Raw genomic sequence first — 22,696 nt, 5'->3', positions numbered from 1 at the left:
AAGTCTTAATAGTCCCCACGTTACGTACGCTTCTAGCTCTGTATAGAAGTCATTGTACGAATACCTACCTAATGTATTCAGGCCATATCTCACTATATCAAATTTATGCGTAGGTAACAAAAATTTTGAAGCAGAGAAATTTCAAATTCAAAAATGAATTTATTATTTGAAAATAACATTATTTTATTGAAACATCAATTTTCTAATAAAATGGAGAAATGAGGAAAACTTTTTTCAAAAAAAAACACAACAACAACAAATAAAGCCAAATTTGATAAATAAAAATAAAAATGAAATGAAAAAAGTTTACAATTTTTAAAAAAACTGTACCTACGTATATTCAATTATTTAGCTTCAACTAAAGTGATTATTTTGTTAAAAATCCAAAAATAAGTGCCTACATATACTTTTTGATGCCTAATTTTAAAGAAAAGCAAAGTGAAAATTCAAAAGAATAGCTCCTACTTTCAGAATTTATTTTCTTTAATTTGATGAAATATTATAATAAAACGCAGAATAAAAATTATTCGTATCGTATTATCCTTCTTCGTCATCATCTTTGATCAGTTTTAAATATGTACAAAAATTTCCATAATTCGTTGCTTCCGCGTGTTTTTTATACTAATTTATTTTGTTTTTGCCCATTAAATAATCGAGCAAACGTTTCTCCATTTTTTCCTACTGTCAAAAAAATGCAACCATTACGGCATCACGACAGAAAACTACGAGTGTATTGAAATGATAAGGCGTATTTCTGTTGCAAGGATAACTAGATACGTACTTATATTTTTATTTTTCATGTACCTCGACTATCGTATCAAAATTGATTCTAATCGTGATCCGAATCACATTCAATTTTTGGTGATTCGAAGAGAATCATTTGTAATCACGAATCACTCGATGAAATCGCGAATCAGGAATCGCATTTTAAGAAAAAATCACCGGTATATTGTTCTCTCGTTGGTTTTTTCTGTCATTGTTTTCTAATAGGTAAGCAAATTCATTAAATTGAATCCATTCGATAAAAATTGTGGTTCAACATGAAATTAAAAAAAAATTATATTCTTATTAGACAAAAAAAAATGGTTCTGAAATTGAATTGGAAGACTGAAAAATAAAAAAAAATGAAAAAATGATTCGAATTGTGAACACGAATCGTTGATATTTTCGAATCGCAAATCACGAATCACTCCTTTATTTTCGCGATTCGTAGCAGTTAGAATCATTGAATCCCAAGAATCGTTTTAAAATTGATTCGAATCGCGAATAAAAATATACGATTTGAATCGCGATTCGAAACACGTTTTTAATTTGTTCCATTTCTGTTCAAAATCAGGCTACAATTAGGCAACTTATTCAACCTTTCTTATTCCTGTTTCTCTAATAATATCTAGTGTACGAGCTTTAATCAGTTACTTATCAAAAAAACGAAAAATAAAAATTCTAGTTTGAAATTTTTTTGAAAAGTTTGAACAAAACACGAATACAAAATAAATGTTTGAAACCGATAACTCCTCAACAACAATTGCTGAAAATAGATTAAGAATAAAAAAAAACCTATCAAGTCTCTATTTCCTTCAAATTCTTCCGAATTCGTTTACGTTTTTTTTCCTAAAATGTTCAATTCTAAATTTCTATTAAAATACTTATCACAATAAAATATCTTTGGATCATTCCTCACGAATCATTTCTGGCTTAGGGTCTTCGATTCTGCTCAACAATATTTTAAGATTGCTTCATATTGAAAAACTCAGCATCACTTAATCTTCCCCCTCTCCCGTCCGGGGATGAGCTTGTGAGAGGTGTGGGAAGAAGTTTCAAAGTTTTTGTACAGCTCCACTTTTTATTTTAAAAGTTCGAAGTTGGACATTTTTACGAAAGCTCGATTGTAATTTTCAAATGTAGGTATGCCAAATCTAGGAGCTACCATTTTATAATTTTGAAAAACTTCAGAGTGTACATCTGTTCACTTTAAATAAATTTGAATATTCACCTACGTAGTTTCTAAGTATGGGTAGGTACTCAGAGGTAGGTACGTTTGTTCCCTTCAAATTTTAGTTGAATTTTCAAAAAAATAAAAAAAATAAACCTACGATCGAGGCGTTGACATAAGATTTTTTTCAATTTATGGAGATAAAGGTTGTAGAAAGGAGGGGATATGGACCGAAAATAAATTCGAAATCTGATTCGGCTCAATTCTGAAAGAACGCAAATCACAGCTCGTCAAACGAATTTTCCTTAGTTTTTTGTCGATCTACATATCTCCTCACTCTCTCTTAAAAATACATCTCACATTCCTTTAAAATGAAAAAATCTTAGTTGTGAAAGTCTTGCAAATTTTGCTTCAAAAATCTTCCCCTAAGAATAAATTGGATAAATTGCTGTAGGTAATGTCATAATAATATAAACTCGATTACGTACCTACTCACGTATAAGTTATCTACATTTGCTTTCAAATTGCGAACCAGGAGGTGGCTTTAGTGCCAAGCTTGGGGTCTAAGTTGTCTACCATGTTCTTTTCTATAATCAAACTGCCATTTAACATATTATATTGTTTTTTCAACGACGTTTCTGCAAGTCGAATTCTTAGCATATGCAGATATAAGTAAAACATATGGGTAACATATGAACAGCACATGACTCACTTTCGATTCTCGTAATATAAGATGTAATATTCTGATTACAACTTACCCTAGGAACCTCTCGGCTCTCACTCATCATTGTAATCTCTGAACGAACATTACGAAATCCTTCGAACGGAAAAAATATTATAGGCTAATCGTAAGAGCTAGTATTTCAAAAGCAAAAAAACACCAGCGTAATTTCGAAACGATAAATAACAACAATGTGTTGAAAAAATCAACAAAAAATACTCATTAAAAATTTGTTTTGGTCGCAATGATGAATGGCAATATGGCCACCAACCTCCTCAAACGAAAAATTTTCATTTCCCAATCCATCACTCGAACTAGGTAGGTAACTAGGTACCTATCTAGCCATGCACAAATAACATACAGAAGCCACTTTGGGAGAAAAAAATCAACAAAATTTTACAACGAAAAAAAAACACTCTCCTCCACCCAGCCTCCTTTCCATTTAAAGACCATATTTCCCAATTCGCACTCAAAACCCACAGGTACCTAGCATCTACAGCATACTCGTTAAAATAACGACAATTTTACAAGCTCGTGGAAAAGAAAAACATAACATACGGGTTCATTTTCAATTTCATGACCGAATGTAATAGAAAATTTACGATTTGTGACCACCACAAGGCACAATCTGTCGATACTCTTACGTCAATACGTAGGTATATGTACGTTGGTCGTTGATATTATTTTGAAAGGACGCTATACGCGCTACACCATGATCACGACGTTATCAGTACCGCTGAAACCGTTGCCGCGATAACAAACACGCCGCAAGTTCGCCTCACACATAATAATAATACGAGTAGCAGTGTAGTTGTACTTACCCTACAACAGAAAAAAATTACTTTTAACCGGCGTGAATTTTTATTAATGTAATGAAACCGTTATTAGTATTAGTGGACGCGAGTTTAATTCCAGTGAGTAACTTGACTATACCTATGTAATACGATGGTGATGTTTGGTCTTCGTTGGTCGTCGTTATGACAGATATGATTTATTTTACTTCTCGTAATAATTCGCAAATTCCCAGGATAGTTGCTGCCAAGTTGAAGACACAGTTCAAGAATAGAACTGGATTTAACGATTGTGGAACTAAATCACGAATATCAGGTACCTATCTGTTGACATTTTTTTTTTCTAATTTTGAATTACTTTTTTGTAACTAGAGAACGAGTAGAGACAATAAATTGTGAATACGTAAGTAATCAAAGAATATAGTTATTTGTAAAATGATATAATGGTATTTCCAGAAATACTTATTTCTCATTAAGTTTTCATGACGTGCACCCAGGAAATCACTATACCTATACCTAATCGAATTTGTTGGATTTATTTTTTTAAAACTATTTTGCAAAAGCTGACAATGGTTTTAGCCAAAGGTGTTCCAAGAAATCGTTTTCTCATTTTTTGAGTCCTTCATCTAAGTACCTCTATCTACTCTACTCCTCTTTAATAAAATTGATTGTCTTAATCTTTTGAAGGTTTAATTATTGTGATAGAAGAGATCTTTCACATAAATTTCTCATACATGAGATCTTTTCAAACCATTAATATGATTATTTTCAAGCAACTTGATTACTGAAGATATACTTTTAACAACTTATATAGTGACTTTGTCTCCTCCTAATTGATATAAAAGTCATTGTTTTCATCAAAATTCTATATTTGGAAAAAAAATTTCAAATTTTTGAATTGGTGCAGTAAATAAAAATTTAAATTAATGCGAGGCTAAGATTTTAAATCTGAATCATATTTACTTTTATCTGTTTTCGCTGCCAAGTAATGTAAAGGAGCAAAGTTTAAGAAATAAAAAAAAAAAAAAAAAAAAAAAGAGGTAGATAATTATAGAAACATGGAGCTTGTGAATTTGATAATTAAGTATATATTTAAACAAAATATATTTTCGAACTTGTGTTTCTCCTATGATGGGTCGAGTGAACATCTTAGACCTTGAGACAGGGGTTCTCAAAAGTTTCTGTGCTGAACTGAACTGCTGAGTCGGTATAGTATGTACTGAATTTTAGAAATTTTATTCACGATGAAATGTCATGATAAAAAAACGACAAAAAAAGGGAAAGTCGCACTGTAAATTAATTGACACATTTTGAAAAAATGAAATTTTAATTTTTTTAAATTTTCTCTATGATGGAAATAGATATCTGTTGTTGATTGATTATTTTCTAAATCTGGTCATTATTCTGAAATCTCATTAATAAAGCTCTTTCTAGTAAACCTGAAGCGAACTCATGGGTGTTTTAGTTTAGTTTTTCGCATACACCGGACGAAGGATATTGAATTCTCTATCGCTTTTGCTCCATGCAATTTTGTTCAAAAACGCTGAATTTTTCAGCTTTACAACTTCTAGTTGCAGTTGCTTTTTCTTTTTCAATCATACAGGGTGGCCAGAAATATCGGGTACCCCTAAGAAAGTTTTTCATTAAAAATATAGGTTGGCAACGTGAAATAGATGCATATGATTGGTGGAATGTTATCTCTCCAGTCCAACAACCAATCATGTGTTATCATTATTATCATTCACTGTGACCAACCGAAGTACATATTTAGTTAGAAAACGTTTTTAGGGGTACCCGATATTTCTGGCCACCCTGTATTTCCAACGGGCAAAATATTATGAATTCACATTGTATTAGATTTGATTATAGTCAACGTGTCGTTTCGTAGGATGCGAGAAGAGGGGAGGAGAAAGGGAAAGGAAAATGGTGACTCAATTTATTAATAATTGAATAATGAATTCAACTTTACTGTTATCTCTCTCCAGTCCAACAATCAATCATGTGCTATCATTATTATCATTCACTGTGACCAACCAAAATATTTAGCAGATAACTTTTTTAGGGGTTCACGATATTTCTGGACACCCTGTATACAGTATGGCACAATAGTGGCCGGTGGATTTCATTTCTTAGTGGAAAGAGCTAGAGAGATGATGATGAATGAAGCGGCGTTTAGTAGGAAAAAATAAGGGCTTTCAAAAGTGACCTTGAAAATTTCTGGTCCATGCACAGGGTGTCCACAAATTAAAAAACCGGTTTGGTCAAAAAATTCAAACCGGTTTTTATTGGCGCAATGTATTCTATACACTAAGACGACAAAAACGTGATATGAATTTTTTGAAACCGGTTCATTAATTTGGAACCAGTTAACAAAAAATACCCAAAACTTGTAGATAGAGAAAAAAGCTTGAAACAAAAGTTGTAGAGCGTGAAAAATTACACAATTCTGTCTAATCACATTTTGAAACCGGTTCATTGGTTCGCATGTAGCAACCAGTTTTTGACAATCACCTAAAAGTTGGAGATAGAGAAAATGAAAAAGCCTGAAACAAAAGTTGTAGAGCATGAAAAATTGAACCATTGTTGCTGATAGGATTTTGAAACCGGTTCATTGATTCGCAGAAAGCCATCAAAAGTTACCGGGTTGTAAGTTGATAAGCCATTTTCAAAATCCGATTAGCTAAAATGGTTCAATTTTTCACGCTCCACAACTTTTGTTTCAAACTTTTTTCTCTATCTTTAATTTGTAGATGATTGTCAAAAACTGGCTGCTAAATGCAAATCAATGAACCGGTTTCAAAATGTGATAGAACAGAATTGTGTAATTTTTCATGCCCCACAACTTCTATTTCAAGCTTTTTTCTCGATCTACAATTTTTAGGTAATTTTTGATAACTGGTTGCAAATTAATGAACCGGTTTAAAAATCCGATCAGCGAAAATGGTTCAATTTTTCACGCTCTACAACTTTTGTTCCAAGTTTTTTTCTCTATCTACAATTTTCGGTTATTTTTTGTTAACCGGTTGCAAATTAATAAACCGGTTTCAAAAAATTCATATGACGTTTTTGTCGTTTTAGTGTGTAGAATACATTGCGCCAATAAAAACCGGTTTGAATTTTTCGATCAAACCGGTTTTTCAATTTGTGGACACCCTGTGCATGGACCTGAAATTTTCAAGGTCGCTTTTGAAAGCCCTTATTTTTCCCTACTCAACGCCGCCTCATTCATTTCTCGAGCTCTTTCTACTTAGAAATAAAAGCCACCGGGCACTACTTTTGTGTCATACTGTAGATACGTAGACCTATTTAGACTCAGGAATCTCGAATTAGCGAGAATCAACATGTCACATCACGTTTTTATGATTCTTCGACTTGAAAAAAAGCAAGGAGTTGGGTTTAAAGGATATTGAGGGGTGGCGAGTATCCAAAAATGGGTCAGTAGATATTTAAACTTGGTGCTCTTAAAAATCTTACTTCGTTTTCCATTTTTTTTTTTTTTTTTTTTTTCATGAATTAGCATTTTGTCTCTGCAACATTAGTAACAATATAAATACCTATGTGACTTTTTGATTTTGAAATGTGTTGAATTTTGATCAAAATTGTTGATCCGTATGCATTAGTGGGGTTGAGGGGGAATTTTGATATGATTTTAAAAATTAGTTGGTAAAAAAAAAAAGTTGAAAGGTGTTTTGAAAATAATTTTTCTGTATTTTTTAAATAGTTGCTTTGAAGCTCTGTAAGTGTATACCTACTTATTCATCACGAAAAGTTAAAATTTCACATTAAATGTTCAAATTTCAGCTTTTCAAGTTTTAATTGCTAATTTTGAATTATCCCTATTTGTCTCATTGAAACCGTGCGAACAAATTTATTCTACATTCGCCCAGTGTAAATACTTCCTCGTCCCTCTCCACTCGAAAGATTGATGCAAAAAAAGGTACTTGATTATTTTACCGGGTCATCAAAATGAGACCGTAAAAAAAAATTAGGGAGATCCCACTCCCTTTGTCGAAGATCTTAAGAGATCAGGAAACTCTGTAGGAGTTAGGATGCTCATTTTTGAATGAAGGTATTTCATATCCTTAACATCTCTTAATTTGAATAAAGCTTGCTGAGTATCACAAAATATAATACATGCTTGATATACTTAATAATGCAGTCGAGATTCGAGGTCAATAAAAATCTTCCAAATTAAAAAATTCTAAAAAAAAGACTTTTTATCTTGATTTGGAGAATGTCATCAATACTATGCGAATGAAACGATCCTTCTACTTGAATGCTTTACATCATCCACTTTTCTCGAAAAATTTGCCCTCTGCTGTATATTTTAGGAAATCAAACAAAAATCATAAATTCTTTATAAGCACCTGAAATCATTATTTTTCGAAAAAATTTAGCCTCAAGTTTTCTTTCACTTTAACATAATGATTCAACTACAAGACTACATTAATTTTCCCTGTAGGTACCTTTCTGAGTATATAATTTGAGAACTAGTGTAGGTATTATTTCTACGTACCTTACCAGTTACCCTGTCTACCTAATTAAAAATATGAATCAATCAGCAGGCACCAAAATGAAGAAAATCGCGTCACAAATCAGTAGGTAAGAAATACTGGAAAAATAGGTCAAATAATCGAGGTAAATATTCGCATTATAATAATGCATAAAACATATTCCTGCGGAATAATGCAAACTTCAAACAATCAAGAATCAAATATAATCGAATTTTCATAGAATAAGTAGGTAGGTATAACGAAGAAAAAAGATTTCAATATTTTGATTGACCTATTTGAGGGGGAAAACAATGAAGAAGTATTTCGCGGATATTAAATGTATTTATAGAATAATAATTAAGTACATACAGTTTCTACATCATTTAAAATCCCAACCACAAAATGTTATCACAAACACTCGTATAATTTGTTGGGAAAAAAAACTTCCTTTCGAGGGGAGATAAGCCAAATACGAGAGAACAGAGAGAACATGGTGTAGAAATTACGCTTATTACTTTATCAGCAACCATAACCTACAGAAAAGATTTTAAAAAAATACGAGAATGAATAATATGTGTAGGTACCTACGTCAACGTGGAATATTATTACTCATTCTAGTTATGTACAAAATATAAGTAAAATTATACATAATATTCTACACTTAATTGATAATTTTATTCGTTTCGTGAATCTGAGTAAGACATTAGACGTAGGCAGATTTTGATTGAAATGAATTTTATTTTCAGGTGATCTCAGAATAGTGGACCGATCCTTCAGACATTTGAGATACGCTGAAGTTCGAGATGGATGTTTGATATTGTACCGATACGTTGGAAATAACAAAGTGTGGGACTTTCATATACCTTTGTACAATTTAAATATTAATTTGGACTCGCCCAAGAACTATTGCCAGTTTAGCTTATCCAAATTCGGCGAAATCACTCCTATTGCTACTTTTCAAGTAAGTCCTTAATAATTTGATATCGAGTAGGTAAATTGATCTACATGAGCACGTACACGAAGGACGTACTGGTAATAGGTATATTTATTCGTAATTTTTACTAGAAATATAGTTGATAGGAAAAAAGTTAATCTATACCTATTTTATAACAATGTAGGGTACCTTCGTATTTCTCGGAATGTAAACAAATTATCTTAAGAAGAAAATTTTCTACGTCAGTTGATGATTCATTCGTTAAAATTGAAAAACTGTGGAAATCAATAATACAAATTACAGAAAGTCCTTACTAAAAAACCAAACTCCTTCAAAAATTTCCCCATCCATCATTTTCTTTGAAAGATCGTCATTTACTATTAAAAAATGAATGTAGGTAGGTGAACTACGCATGAGAAAACAATATAATTTCCCTTGAAAATGGAATTTTATAGTAGGTATGAAGTTTAATGATGTTTGAAACTATATATGCAATGTGATAAAATCCGTATTGAGAGAAATGCTACTGCTGTTGAGGAATTTCAGAACCTTGGCAAAAAGCTCTGAAGAAAATATTCAAGTACATATGAAAAATTGCAAAGCTTAAATCCCGTTTTTAAAATTTTACTTCCAACATTTGAAAAAAAATTTGAAAAAATCTCCATAATTTCGGCAATGTTTTGAATTTTTTTCAAAATTCTTGTTAATTAGTCAATTGAAAAAAATGAACTAGTTTTTTTTGCCATTTGATGCTTACTCCTTGTATTCTGGTGAATGAATTGTTGCACTTGAATTGCTTGAACGAGTTGAAAAATCATCGTCCTCTTGCCCATTTACCAGATCGAAAAAATTACTGTATTTTTCAAAAGAGAAAATTTCTAAATCTTCAAAATAATTGTTTTAAAGTAGAAAATTGAAGTAATATATCCCTTCACCCCTCATCTGACCAGGAATGAGGGAACCTCTCGAAATGTCTGCCTCCAATTTTTGAAAATAGCATTGTCTGAAACCCCCATAACCAAACTTTCAGATGCCCAAATTCATTTTTTGGTGAATTTTTGAAAATCCAAAATTGGCTGTTTTTGGCGATTTATGCCTTTTATTTTGAAGAAATGTGGTATTTATATTTAATTCAGTAAAAATTACATTAAAATTAGTCCTGAAACTAATTCCTAGTCATTCTGGAGCACCCAGCTCGATTCTCGATTACTATCACGTTTTTGTATTGACTAGAATATTTTTTATGGAAAAAAATTCAAAAAATCAAAAGTTTTCTGTTCGCAGGGAAATTTTTGAAATTTACAAAAATGATCGTATTTTGCCTAAAGGCTAAAACCAACACCCTCAATCCGAATACCATCATTTCGAGCTATTTTAGAGCCTCCAGCGCGATTTTTCAAAAATTCTGACAATAAGTACCTATTTTTAGTTTTGGAGTTTTCAAAAATACCGTATTAAAATTTTTTACAATCATCAAAGTTGAAAACTTTCCCAACTTTTGAAGCCAAACCAGTTTCTAAATCTATGATTTTCCCAACTAAAATTCACATTTTTTTCAAGAATTTTTACCCTCGCTTCGCTCGGGCAAATTTGTTTTTTTTTCACGCTTAAAAATTTCAAGAAACTATTGATAAAGGCCCTAGGCAGATAAGTATGGTCGAGCGGCCCCCGGGACCTTCAGAGATGAAACTCATGTGGTGTATAGGTACCCCCAAGATAAGTATTTTCCCCCAGTTTTGGACCTCAACTCTGAGTGGTTCTTGAGTAATTCCTCAAAAATCGAAAATCGTTTTTAATTTTTTTCTCAGGATTGACTCGGCTGATTTTTTTCAAACTTGAACCAAAGTGTACGTATACATAAGGGCTTTCCCCAAAAAAATCAACAGCCCCCTCCCCCCACTTTTCCCCCTTCAAAATTTAGATTCAATTTTTTGAGGTCCCCCTTACCCCCCAAGGCCTTTTGGCACACTTTTCGAAAAATATTTTTTAGATGCAGTATTGATCCTAGAACAACATATAACTTACCCAAAATTGTACCTCGGGTGCGCCATAGTCAAATTCGACCAAAACCAACACCCCCTCACCAGATAATAAGGTTAAATGCGGTACCTACGCCACTGCTATTGAAGTAATTGCTGGAGTATTGTTTATAATGTTGTAATTTTTAAATGAGAATGATGTTTTTGAGAGTCGTTATTCACAAATTCCCATTTAGGGGCAGCGAAGCACCCCCTCCCCCAAATTTTGGCGAAACTTTCAGAAAGAAACCTGGGGCATGTGACATATCGAACTATATGTTTTTGATAACGCTGAACACGAATATGACGTCAGATTTCTGATTGGACCCCACCCACGGCCCCCAACACCTCCTCAAATGAGATGAAAATTCAAAAAAAGGGTTTGTTCGTGCGACACATGAAATAGTATGTTTTTGGCGATGCTGAAACCGAATATGACGTCAGATTTTTGATTGCACTCCGTCCACGACTCCCAGCACCTTCCCAAGGGGAGTATCCTAAAAAAATGGTTTCATTCTGGTGACACATGAAATAGGTAGTATGTTTTCGGTATCGCTGAACACGAATATAGCCTTAGTTTTTCAAATTGACGTCATCCATTGCTCCCAGAACCTCCTCCCATGGGTAAATGTCCAAAAAATTTTTTGGGGGCCATGGATGGGGACGGGGTCCAATCACAAATCTGACGTCATATTCGGTTTCAGCGTAGCCAAAAACATACCATTTCATGTGTCGCACGAACAAACCCTTTTTTTTGAATTTTCATCTCATTTGGGGAGGTGTTGGGGGCCGTGGGTGGGGTCCAATCAGAAATCTGACGTCATATTCGTGTTCAGCGTTATCAAAAACATATAGTTCGATATGTCACATGCCCCAGGTTTCTTTCTGAAAGTTTCGCCAAAATTTGGGGGAGGGGGTGCTTCGCTGCCCCTAAATGGGAATTTGTGAATAACGACTCTCAAAAACATCATTCTCATTTAAAAATTACAACATTATAAACAATACTCCAGAAATTACTTCAATAGCAGTGGCGTAGGTACCGCATTTAACCTTATTATCTGGTGAGGGGGTGTTGGTTTTGGTCGAATTTGACTATGGCGCACCCGAGGTACAATTTTGGGTAAGTTATATGTTGTTCTAGGATCAATACTGCATCTAAAAAATATTTTTCGAAAAGTGTGCCAAAAGGCCTTGGGGGGTAAGGGGGACCTCAAAAAATTGAATCTAAATTTTGAAGGGGGAAAAGTGGGGGGAGGGGGCTGTTGATTTTTTGGGGAAAGCCCTTATGTATACGTACACTTTGGTTCAAGTTTGAAAAAAATCAGCCGAGTCAATCCTGAGAAAAAAATTAAAAACGATTTTCGATTTTTGAGGAATTACTCAAGAACCACTCAGAGTTGAGGTCCAAAACTGGGGGAAAATACTTATCTTGGGGGTACCTATACACCACATGAGTTTCATCTCTGAAGGTCCCGGGGGCCGCTCGGCCATACTTATCTGCCTAGGGCCTTTCTTAAAAAGTTGAGATCAGAAAAAACGAATTTTTTCATTAAATTTGATATTGTTCTACTTTTTGAATTACAATTTTTTCAAAGCTTTTAGCCTCGATTCGCTCGGGCCAGTTTGATTCTCTTCTTCTAAGTTACAATTTCAAGAAACGACGTATGATTGAATTTGAAAAATATTGAGACCAGAAAAACTTGATTCTTTTATTAAAATTGATGTTCTACTTTTCCATTTCAAGTCACATATTTTCCAAAACTTCTGTCATTGCTTCACTCGGGCCAATTTAGTTATTTTTTTCACACTAAGAATTTCACAAAACCATTGATAAAATTAAAAGAAAGTTGAGATCAGAAAACCCGAATTCTTATATTAAAATTGATGTTGTTCTACTTTGCGAACTACAAACTTTTTAAAGCTTTCGGCCTCGCTTTGCTCGGCTCAAATTGATTCTCATCTACAAAGTTACAATATTTAAAAAAATTTATGATTGAATTTGAAAAATGTTGAGATAAGAAAAACTGAATTCTTTCATTCAAATTGATGTCTTGTCAAATCATAAATTTTCCAAAACTTTTGCCTCGCATCGCTCGGGCCACTCAAAATGCTCCTTTAAAAAATTTTAAGAATATGAAAATTAAACAGAAAAATTCCAGAAATAGGTACTCATAATATTCAAAGCTTACCAAAAATGCAAATTTTTCATTTCTTTCAGAACAGAACCATTAGCTTTTCAAAAATTTTTAATACCAGAGTGTTCAGCACGTTAAAATTTTGATTATAGTCGGCAAAGTTATAATTTTTTGGCTACAAAATGTCGTGATACAATCCCCTCACCACTTGTAACTTAAATACCCTCTTTTTTCATCCAACTTGGGAATTTTCAGTCGAATAAGTTGGGAATTTTCAGTCAAATTAGTTGGGAATCTTAGGATCTTTGCCCCCCCCCAGCAAAACCACTTCGCCACGTCCCTGTGTAAGAACTCAAGATCACACTCTCCAAACGATACCTGGAGGGTCAGAAATTGATACTTTTCTGCAATTACTGACTCATTCAAATTTTAATGTACCTATTAATAAATTGATTAGGTACTTTAGAAAACAGCAACATTGCAAAATTTCACTACCTCTCATTCAATTCAAAAACTTGATAGCTTTTTCTTCTTCACAATAAATCCTATGATTCCAGCCTCGAGCTCGAAACATCATCACATCACATCACACAGTCACACATCCTCTCAAAACCTTCCCAATGGTACTTAGGAAAGCCGCGAGCAGCATATACAATTTCACTAGGCGACGAACCATGTATAACTAATTACCGCAGATTATAACGTTAATTCGCGCGGACATTCCAAAGAGTCCTTCTTCTAACGCTACCAAAACAGTAGCGCGAAAAATTCGAGAAATTTCTTCAATTATCTCGCCAGCTATATAGCGAACTGCCGCGAAACAATAGATAACAGCAGCACGTGATTTGAAAGTCATCCCGAATGATACACCGTACGTGGTATTTTTTCGATGGCCAGTACTCCAATGTCAAATATTTTACGCGATTTTTGTCGTACTAGGTATACCTACATGAACAATACCCTGAAGAGTATCACTTCCTCGTAGTGACCGGAAAACAAACAATGACGAAAGTTAAGCCATCGCTATAGGTGAAAAAAAAGTCTTTCATCGCCGTTGGGAAACACGTAGGTATAGAGAATATGCCTGGGGAAGTATAAGGTTCGCAGATTCGAAATGATCGCATTCACCTTTCGATTGTCTTCGCGAGATGATCGTCATTAAAAATACATTTTGCAAAATTATAGGCGAGATGAGATATTTCACGCATTTTAAGGTTCATTATCACCATAAAGAGAAATTGACCAGCCAGCGACCTAATGTAAGAAAAAACTGCGAAACTTTTTACGCAGTGAATCACTATAAGGCTGGTGTACTTTTATTATTTACACCTTGATCGTTCTGCGAGTCGAGTAGGTAGGTAGGTACCTATACGATACAATTTATAGTGTAACGTGCAATGACGATAAAAACAACTCGAATATGGTGCGAAGTGAAATGAACACGCTTACTAGTACGATATTTTTGTAACGTATAATTTGCGAAACGATTAAAGTTCATAATTACGAGCACGACATATTGTGCCTGCTGTACGATATAGATAGGTATGATTGTCTTGAAACGTACGGGACCGAGCGTAAAATTTACTTCCTTGATTTTTGAAAATAGCCGATGACGCATCGTATCGTGCAGTCGGTGATCTATACCCTAACTCTCAGAAATTTATACCTACAGAATGCTTGAAAAATTCTCATCAATGCCTTGAACCTTTCTCTTTGAACGAATAATGTACCTACAGACGAGGATGGTAAATTGGCTTGAAAACAGTTGAGTTTCTTACGACTTTTCAAAATTGATAGGAAATTTTGGTTCTTGCCTGCATCAGTATCGTGTTCGAAAAATCTCACAAAAAGTTGAAAATCTGTTTTTGAATACCTACGTCTTGTCCTGGCTGGAGAAATATGTGAATTTCCTCCCCAGAGAAAGATGGCCTAGGCGGGATTTTTCTGAGTGAAGTACAAAACAATATTTTTGGTATGAGGACCGCTGAATAAGCACTAATCAAAAATATAAGTGACAAAGTTCATTTTTGGCCTTTTCGTATAAAATAAAAAAATCGCAGAAGGCTCCAGAATGGCTCAAAACTATACTAATAGGTGCCAAGTTGATGTGTTAGAGTTGAGTTTCAAAGAATTAAGTAAATATTCACATTGGTTCACTTTTCTTCCAAAAATTTATATCTCAAGAAAAATTTTGAAAACCGTCCTTAAAACATCATTTTTGAATTTTTTTAATTTTCAAAAATTCGCCAAAAATCGAAAAATGAACATTAGTGTGGCTATAGGTGGATAAGTATGGTGAATTTGCCTTCAGGGTTGATATTTGCATGGAAGGTGGGTACCCTTTACGCATTTTAAATAGTAAAAATTGACGAGCTGGGTGTAGCTTGGAAGGAGATGGATGAAAGTAGAGCTAAATTGGACTTCATATTCGTGTTCGGGATGTTCGATTCATATGGAAACGACACCAACATTATGAAGATATCTGAACTTTGAATAAAATGAAAATTGAGTTGGGGACAGAGGCACTGGAGGGGTGTGGATGCAGGTAGCATAAAATTGGACTTCATATTCGTTTTCGGGGTGTTCGTTTCATATGGAAACGACACCAACATTATGAAAATATCTGAACTTTCAATATAGTGAAAATTGAGTTGGGGGCAGAGGCACTGGAGGGGTGTGGATGCGGGTAGCATAAAATTGGACTTCATATTCGTTTTCGAGGTGTTCGATTCATATGAAAATAACACCAACATTATGAAAATAGCTCAACTCTTAATATAGTAAAAATTGAGGTGGGGTCAGGGGCACTGGAGGGGTGTGAATGAGGGTAATATAAAATTGGACGTCATATTCGTGTTTGGGGGGTTCGATTCATATGGAAACGACACCTCGTTTATCAAAAACAATAATTTACACCAGAATCCATTTTTAATCCCCCTCTGTTGGTTTTTTCAATTTTTGACCACGGGGGGGTTTCTCAAAAACGGGGGGGGGGGGGTCGGGGGGTCTGAAACTTTCTTGACGGAAGGTGCTCAAGGGTACCCACCTTCCATGCAAATATCAACCCTGAAGCTCTCGGGGGCAAATTCACCATACTTATCCACCTTTTCCCCCCTTTTAAAAAAAATATATTTCTTGAATATTTAACTCAATATTATTTCTGAACACGAAATGATCGATACCAAAATTGATCAAAGCAATTTTTGAACGGTCAAGGAAAATCAGAAAAGAATGCCAGAGTACATCGTCCTTCACAAATTTCAACTACCTACTGAAATTAATTTCTCGATTTTTAATAATTTTTTGAAATTTCGAACTCCCATTCAGGGTACCTAACAGGGTAGTGAATGTAATGCAAGTAGTGAAAAAGTAGTGATTTTTAAAATGAGTAGTGAAAGTAGTGAAAAAGTAGTGAATTTTGTTTAAAAGGTAGGTAGTGAAAAAATGAAAAAATTCAAATTCGTTCCTTTTTCTCGATCTTTATTCCGTCGATAAGAGACGCGCGTCTAGAGTCTGACGGGCTACGAAACGTTCCCGCCAATCCGCGTAAGAGACGCGCGTCTAGAGTCTGACGGGCTACGAAACGTTCCCGCCAATCACAGCGCAGGGTTATGTTTATCACCGTTATCACTGACGTTCAAGTGTTGTATTCATTCTCACAATATTGAAAAAACAAAGTAATTTAGGTGTAAATGGACGTTTTGCATATTATTTTAAATAAAACACTGTCGCAATGCAGAAATAAAGTACGTACAAGTCCTAGGTAGCTAACTAGCTATTCAGATTAACTTTATCATTCAGCACCGGCAGGCGGCATTCCCTGGCAAGAATGAAGTAATCTGATAAGAAAGAACTATCAATTATCACACACTCATGTATTTTTACTATTTTTACAAATTAATAAGATCTCATCAGTAAATTCAATACTTGACATTTCAGCGGAGAAAAATGAAAATCAATGAGTAAAATCTGGTATCTAAATAGATAGAGTCTAGAGATACGTAGGCTCACGCTAGTTATGCAGCTAGCTAATCTGTACATTCATTTTCACTAGCTCCAACTGCAAAGTATTTCTTTTTGAAGTTATCGATCTCGATTGCTTTTATTGATGTAATTATCGTAAATTATGATGGATTTGAAATGAAAACAAGAATGACTTTTCCTTTTTGGTATTCATTCAGTAAAGTTGTAAATGTAAAGTTACAGTACTGTCGTACGTAGGTTAAAGATTAGATTACCAACCAATTTGAAGAAAAAAGTCGTTTAATTTTCTGTTTTAATTAGTAAAATCGCAAAAGCTCTTTATTATATCGTATTTTCAACGAAAAATAAAAACTGAAAAAATTTGCAAGTCCATAGAACCGCCCCTCTGCGCTGTGATTGGCGGGAACGTTTCGTAGCCCGTCAGACTCTAGACGCGCGTGAAAAGAGCTCATTTGTCGACTTTTTTAGAGTTTGAATTACACATTTTTGAGAGCTTTTGCCCTCGCCTCTTTTTCTACATGAAAAACTTATTGTTCAAATTCAAAAAATGTTCAAAGTTTGAATCAGAAAAATAAAATCCTCCCTGTATGTAGAATTTTTTTTCACTTCTTGAAAGATGAATTTCTGGAAGCTTTTGCCCTCGCTTCGCTTATAAGCCCGTTTGCTTTTTTTTCAATTTTGGATTTTTCTAAAAAAATCATTTGAATTTCAAAATTTTGAAGCAAAGTAATAAAATTTTTATAATTACATAACTAACTCAGAAAATTTCCAAAAAATTCATATCAAAAATCTCTGAAAAATTAAAGTTATCCCGCCAATTTTGAAAAATGTGGAGATCAGAAAAGTTGAATCTTTTCATTAATGTTGATGTTGTTCTACTTTTCGAATTACAAATTATCCCAAGCTTTTGCCCTCATGATGAAATACTGATTTTCGAGAGCTTTTGCCAGGGCTCGTTTGTTTCTCTTTTCCGCAATTAAAAAATTCCCTTGAAGGAGAAATCATTAAAACTCGCTTTTTCACTCGAAAAATTGGTATATTTTCCCCCCCCCCCCCCAAATGTCCTTGAAATTTTCCATTAAATTTTTGCACATTCGCCCATTTTTATTACATTAGCAAGAACCTTTAGGGTGAAAATAAAATCAAAAATTGAAATGATTAAAGTAGGTACTATTTTTGACATCTTCTTGTTTGAAAAAAATCTTGAGATGTTTGAAGACATTGGAAGAGCGAAGTATTCTAATGTAAAATTTTGCCTCCCCCGGCTCCCTTTTCTTATAAAATCTCTAGTGTTTAAAAAAGTCCTGCTAAAGTCCTGATTTTTTAATCTGAAATTTTGTTAGACACCATGTCTTATATAATGTATGTAATAGCTCATTTGTAGTGGTTTTTTTTTGTAATTTTGATTGAAACTAAAAAATACTTTGTCTTCAATTTTTTTTAAAATTTTCCTGTGAAAAATCCGACTTTGTTAATTTTTTTGTGTACGAGGAGTGGGGGGGGGGTGAGTGGATAGCATTCTGAAAATTTGGTTGAAAAAAGGTAGTGAAAAAAGTAGTGAAAAACTAGTGATTTTTTCAACAAAAAAATCCGTTAGATACCATGCCATTTTAAAAATTTGATCAAATTAACATAGGTTAAATGCCTAAAATTCGGGTTCCATCCCATTTTCGACCTCCTGAGTCGATTAGTGATGGTTTCAGACCGTTCTAGTCGAGCCTTTAGTAAAATACCTATTTGGATTCTCCAGTTTTCAAAAAATAAATAATAAAAAAAACACACACAAATGGAGTTGAAAATAAATTTTGATCATATAAATTCGAATTTATGGCTTGAAAGGTTGAAAATTGGATACAAACCAAATTTCAACATTTTTAGTTTACCTACTCGTTGGCAAACGACGAATTTTTGATTCATTTTTTATAAAATTGCGCTGGACAAAATTTTGGACTTGAACCAACTCAAGCAAAGTTTGAAAATACACAAGTACGTGCCTAAATCGATCGATAAGGTCACAAAGACAGTACCTAACTAAATCCTAGCTTACTTACAGAGACTGATTTTTATTTTGACCCTATTTATGGTATTTTTTTTGAAAACTGGAGGATCTGAAAATCCATTAGAGGCTCCAGAATGGCTCGAAACCATCCCCAATTGACATAGGAAGTCGTCAAAATCGGGTATTAACCAAATTTTCAGCTTTCTGCGTTAATTTGATCGAATTTTGATTTTTTTTACAAGAAGAATAATCAGAAAAAAGTTTCAAAAAATCATTTAAAGATCAATTAGGTATCTTCTAATTTTTTTCCTTTTAAAACAAATGCATGAGTAAAAGGAGAATAATGAGCCAAATTCAAACTTTCAAAAATTCTTCAAAGTCGAAAAATGAATTTCAGGTGCTGAAATTTGAGCTAGTGGTATACTTTGGAAGTTTTGAGTCCTCTTTCGTGCCGGTAGGGAAACCTCTCTTGTAGGACATAGAATCAAAAAAACTTTAATCTTTTCATGAACTAAATACCTACAATAATTCTTGCAATTTCATCATTACTTTTTTTAAAAGAAGAGTGCGAATAATTAATTGTATTTTTCATCTACTTATAAATTTTTTCTTAATTTCCACCAATCTTTTCCCTCTTTCTGCTTATATTTAATTTATGTGAAAAAAAATCAAAAAATTTCCTATAGGTACACATAGCTTTAAAAATTACCCTTGGAACCGTTCATCCATTGAAAAGTTCATAAGGTAATAATGGTAACTTTTCAGACATACGGTACCTACCTACCTACCTATTATAGGTGAAGTCATTAGCATTTATTTACAATAAGTACAAGCACCTATATGACAAATCGAATCATGATGTAACATTTACCTATACCAACCTAGATAATACTACTCATCATTTTCCTCAATCACGACGTAACATAAATTGTTATTTCATTCACAGGTAGTAAAGGAGCAAACATACAAAAAATGGCTGAAAACTGTAGCCGTCGAGGTGATCAGACAAACACCCTTAAACACGCTGAAATTCATGGACATCCTATTCATCAACGAATTACTCGAAAGACATCAGCAAACAGATAGGGTTAAACCTAGATCAAAATCGCATCATACCATCAATACGTCCTGCGAATCGAGTCGTGCACCAACGATAGCTCGTACTCTTAGCAACTCGACGAATGGCAGCGTCGTCGGCGTCGATGAAAATGATTCATCAAATGATCAAACGTGCAGCACCAACGCCAGCACCAATCCTTTAAACAATTCTAGTCACGGTTTTATCGATACGCTGCGCAATGATTCACTTCATTGTGATTCTGTCGATAAACATAATCATTCTAATTACTGTACTATGGATTCCGGCTATTGTAGTTTGCAGTCTGGATACGCTAAATCAGAAGTATCCGAGTCCGAAACCGGATCTGCGAATAAACCGTTCGATCAGTGCGAAAAATACCAATCGGATGCAAAATTCGCCTCTTCTAAAACCGATCGCAATAACGATAGGTACGATCGATCCACGATATCGAAACCCTGCAGTTTGGGTGAAATGAGAGCCAAATCAGCAACGTTGGATTGTACTTGGTCGCTAAATAAAGGAAGCGATGAATTCGCCAACGATAAAGAAAATCAGCTACCGGATATCAGCGCTTGTTGTTTTCCCAACAAGCAATCTCCTCAATGGATTACGAAAACCAAAAGGAATAGTATGTTTGCTTCGCAATCTCCAGAGCCCCGTTCTCCAATGTCGCCGAGTCCATTTGTAGCTCGTTTCTTCAACGAACACAACATCAAGACGAATTTTAACGATAGTCATTTGGATATTTGTAGCACAGAGCCTTCCTCGCTAACATGGGATGTTAATACGGAAAATCGTCTGGATTCCATTCCTGATGTGTTAAGAGATCTTCCTGATACGCTTCCTCGAACAAAACGAAAATCAAAGGTATCTTTCAACTTACCCGAAGAACTTCTACGAACTGAGAACGCCAATGTGTTGGTGAAGCTGCTGACGAAATGTCAAATTGATAAAGAATATGTTCCAGTTCGTGAGAAGCGAATACTATTCGAATCGTTGAGTCGATTTTCGTTCAGCGTTGATAATTTGAAAAAACGCTTCATGGCTGATAAATCCAACACTGATTATTCTTTCGTTAAATACAGATCGTTGTTGGATTTGAATAATAAAAGTACGGTTCCTGTTAGTACCATGAGAAGGTACTTTGAAAGTTTCAACGAAAAAGATGAAAAGTAATCGTCTAAACTTTCTCTGAGTCGAAGCAATGTTCCTTTTGAGAGGAGGGAGGGGGAAGAAGAATATGGTACCTCTTCAAAACGATGAAATTTCTGATCGATAAAGTGCAGAAAGGTTGTTTAGCTCTGTAGTGGACAGTGGTTGGAAAATGTTAGTTATAGGTAGAGATTTTTCTTCATCTTACAAATTTAAATCGGGATCTTAAAGTTTGTAAATTTTAATTTATATTCGTATTAATTTCCTTCTCTCTCTTCTCTCTTTAGACCTAAAACGAATTTACTTTGAGACTTCGGAAATAGGTATACCTATACCTACTAAAGATATCAACAAAAAAAGTTGTAACATTTCAATTTTGAATTTTAATACTGACTTGAGCGTCAACTATTCAGCTTTTTTTAAAACATTGATATTTAGTCAAATAGGTATCTTGGAATTGAAACTCCTGTGTCATGACATTCTTATTGATAGGTATCAATATAAGCCCAGTACACTGGTTATAATTTGATAGTTCAAATTTAGCATCACTATTTTTTGTCAAACTGTTTAGAAAAAAAAATAATGTACAATAATCAACGTACCTACCTAAACCTACCTATTTATATTAATCGATATATTATAGTTCCTAATTTTGTAAATAGATATTTTGTTATTCATTTTTTAAATTTTATTTATTGAGTTACTTGTACTTTGTTTTATATCGTATCTACCATGCATTAAATTATTCAATTGCGTTTGTAAAACCATCAGGTATTTGAATCATTTCATTTAAAGAAATTTTGACAAATTCTTACATTTGAAACACGAATGATGACTTGTCTTGTGCACACGAAAGTATCACGTGTTTTGCACTTTTTCATCAAAATAGATTACACAACTTGTTTCTTTCATTCCTTTTGTAACATAGCCGACGATTTTCACCAATCACGCTTATTTACAAATAAATGTACGTGTATTGAAAAAATTGTTATTTTTTTGCAACATTTTAAAGCAAGAAAAGGTCACAACTTGGGTTATGTCAACTTTTAGAGAAGGAAAAGCATACTAATTGATAAGGAAACCTAAACCAGATCCAAATACCACTGCGTTAGCATGCGTATCAATCTCAGATCAAATACTGATGGAAGGAATGTGTATAGGTATACATATGTTTCGCTGGTACAAAATGCAAAATAAATTTCATATCAGCAAAATGATTGTAAGTGGGTACTAAAAAAATCATTCGTTGCAAAATTATCTTATCAATGAATGGAGCAAAATTAATCGCAATATGCTTCTTTGTGTATTGTCGGTGTTTTAATGAAAGTTCGACCAGACTCGCAAATGAGTGGTTAGATACTTACCTAACGAGATCATTTAAAAGAAAATTTTATTCACCTGTTTCGCATATCTCGCCATTCCATTATACAAGAATAATAAATCTCTATGAGTAAG

The 22,696-nt window shown here is 33.8% G+C and overlaps 1 protein-coding gene across 1 annotated transcript; it reads left to right on the top strand.

Annotated features, from left to right (window-relative positions):
• Window positions 1-3,353: 3,353 nt before the first annotated feature.
• LOC135842751 (uncharacterized) lies at window positions 3,354-22,226 on the top strand. The gene is made up of 3 exons (XM_065360364.1): window positions 3,354-3,761; window positions 8,685-8,899; window positions 19,955-22,226. Exons 1-3 carry the CDS (start codon window positions 3,632-3,634, stop codon window positions 21,263-21,265), a joined length of 1,656 nt encoding a protein of 551 aa, XP_065216436.1. The 5' UTR covers window positions 3,354-3,631; the 3' UTR covers window positions 21,266-22,226.
• The last annotated feature ends 470 nt before the right edge of the window (window positions 22,227-22,696 follow it).

The sequence above is a fragment of the Planococcus citri genome, chromosome 4, assembly GCF_950023065.1.
Source record: "Planococcus citri chromosome 4, ihPlaCitr1.1, whole genome shotgun sequence".
NCBI classification, from domain to species: domain Eukaryota; kingdom Metazoa; phylum Arthropoda; class Insecta; order Hemiptera; family Pseudococcidae; genus Planococcus; species Planococcus citri.
The sequence above is the reverse complement of the archived record's forward strand: the minus strand, read 5'-3'. Positions and strand labels throughout refer to the sequence as shown.

Coding starts and splice junctions, on each gene's coding strand:
- LOC135842751 (XM_065360364.1), top strand. CDS start 3,632: ATGACAGATATGATTTATTTTACTTCTCGTAATAATTCGCAAATTCCC. Junction 3,762..8,684: donor AACTAAATCACGAATATCAG/GTACCTATCTGT, acceptor TTTTATTTTCAG/GTGATCTCAGAATAGTGGAC. Junction 8,900..19,954: donor CTCCTATTGCTACTTTTCAA/GTAAGTCCTTAA, acceptor TTTCATTCACAG/GTAGTAAAGGAGCAAACATA.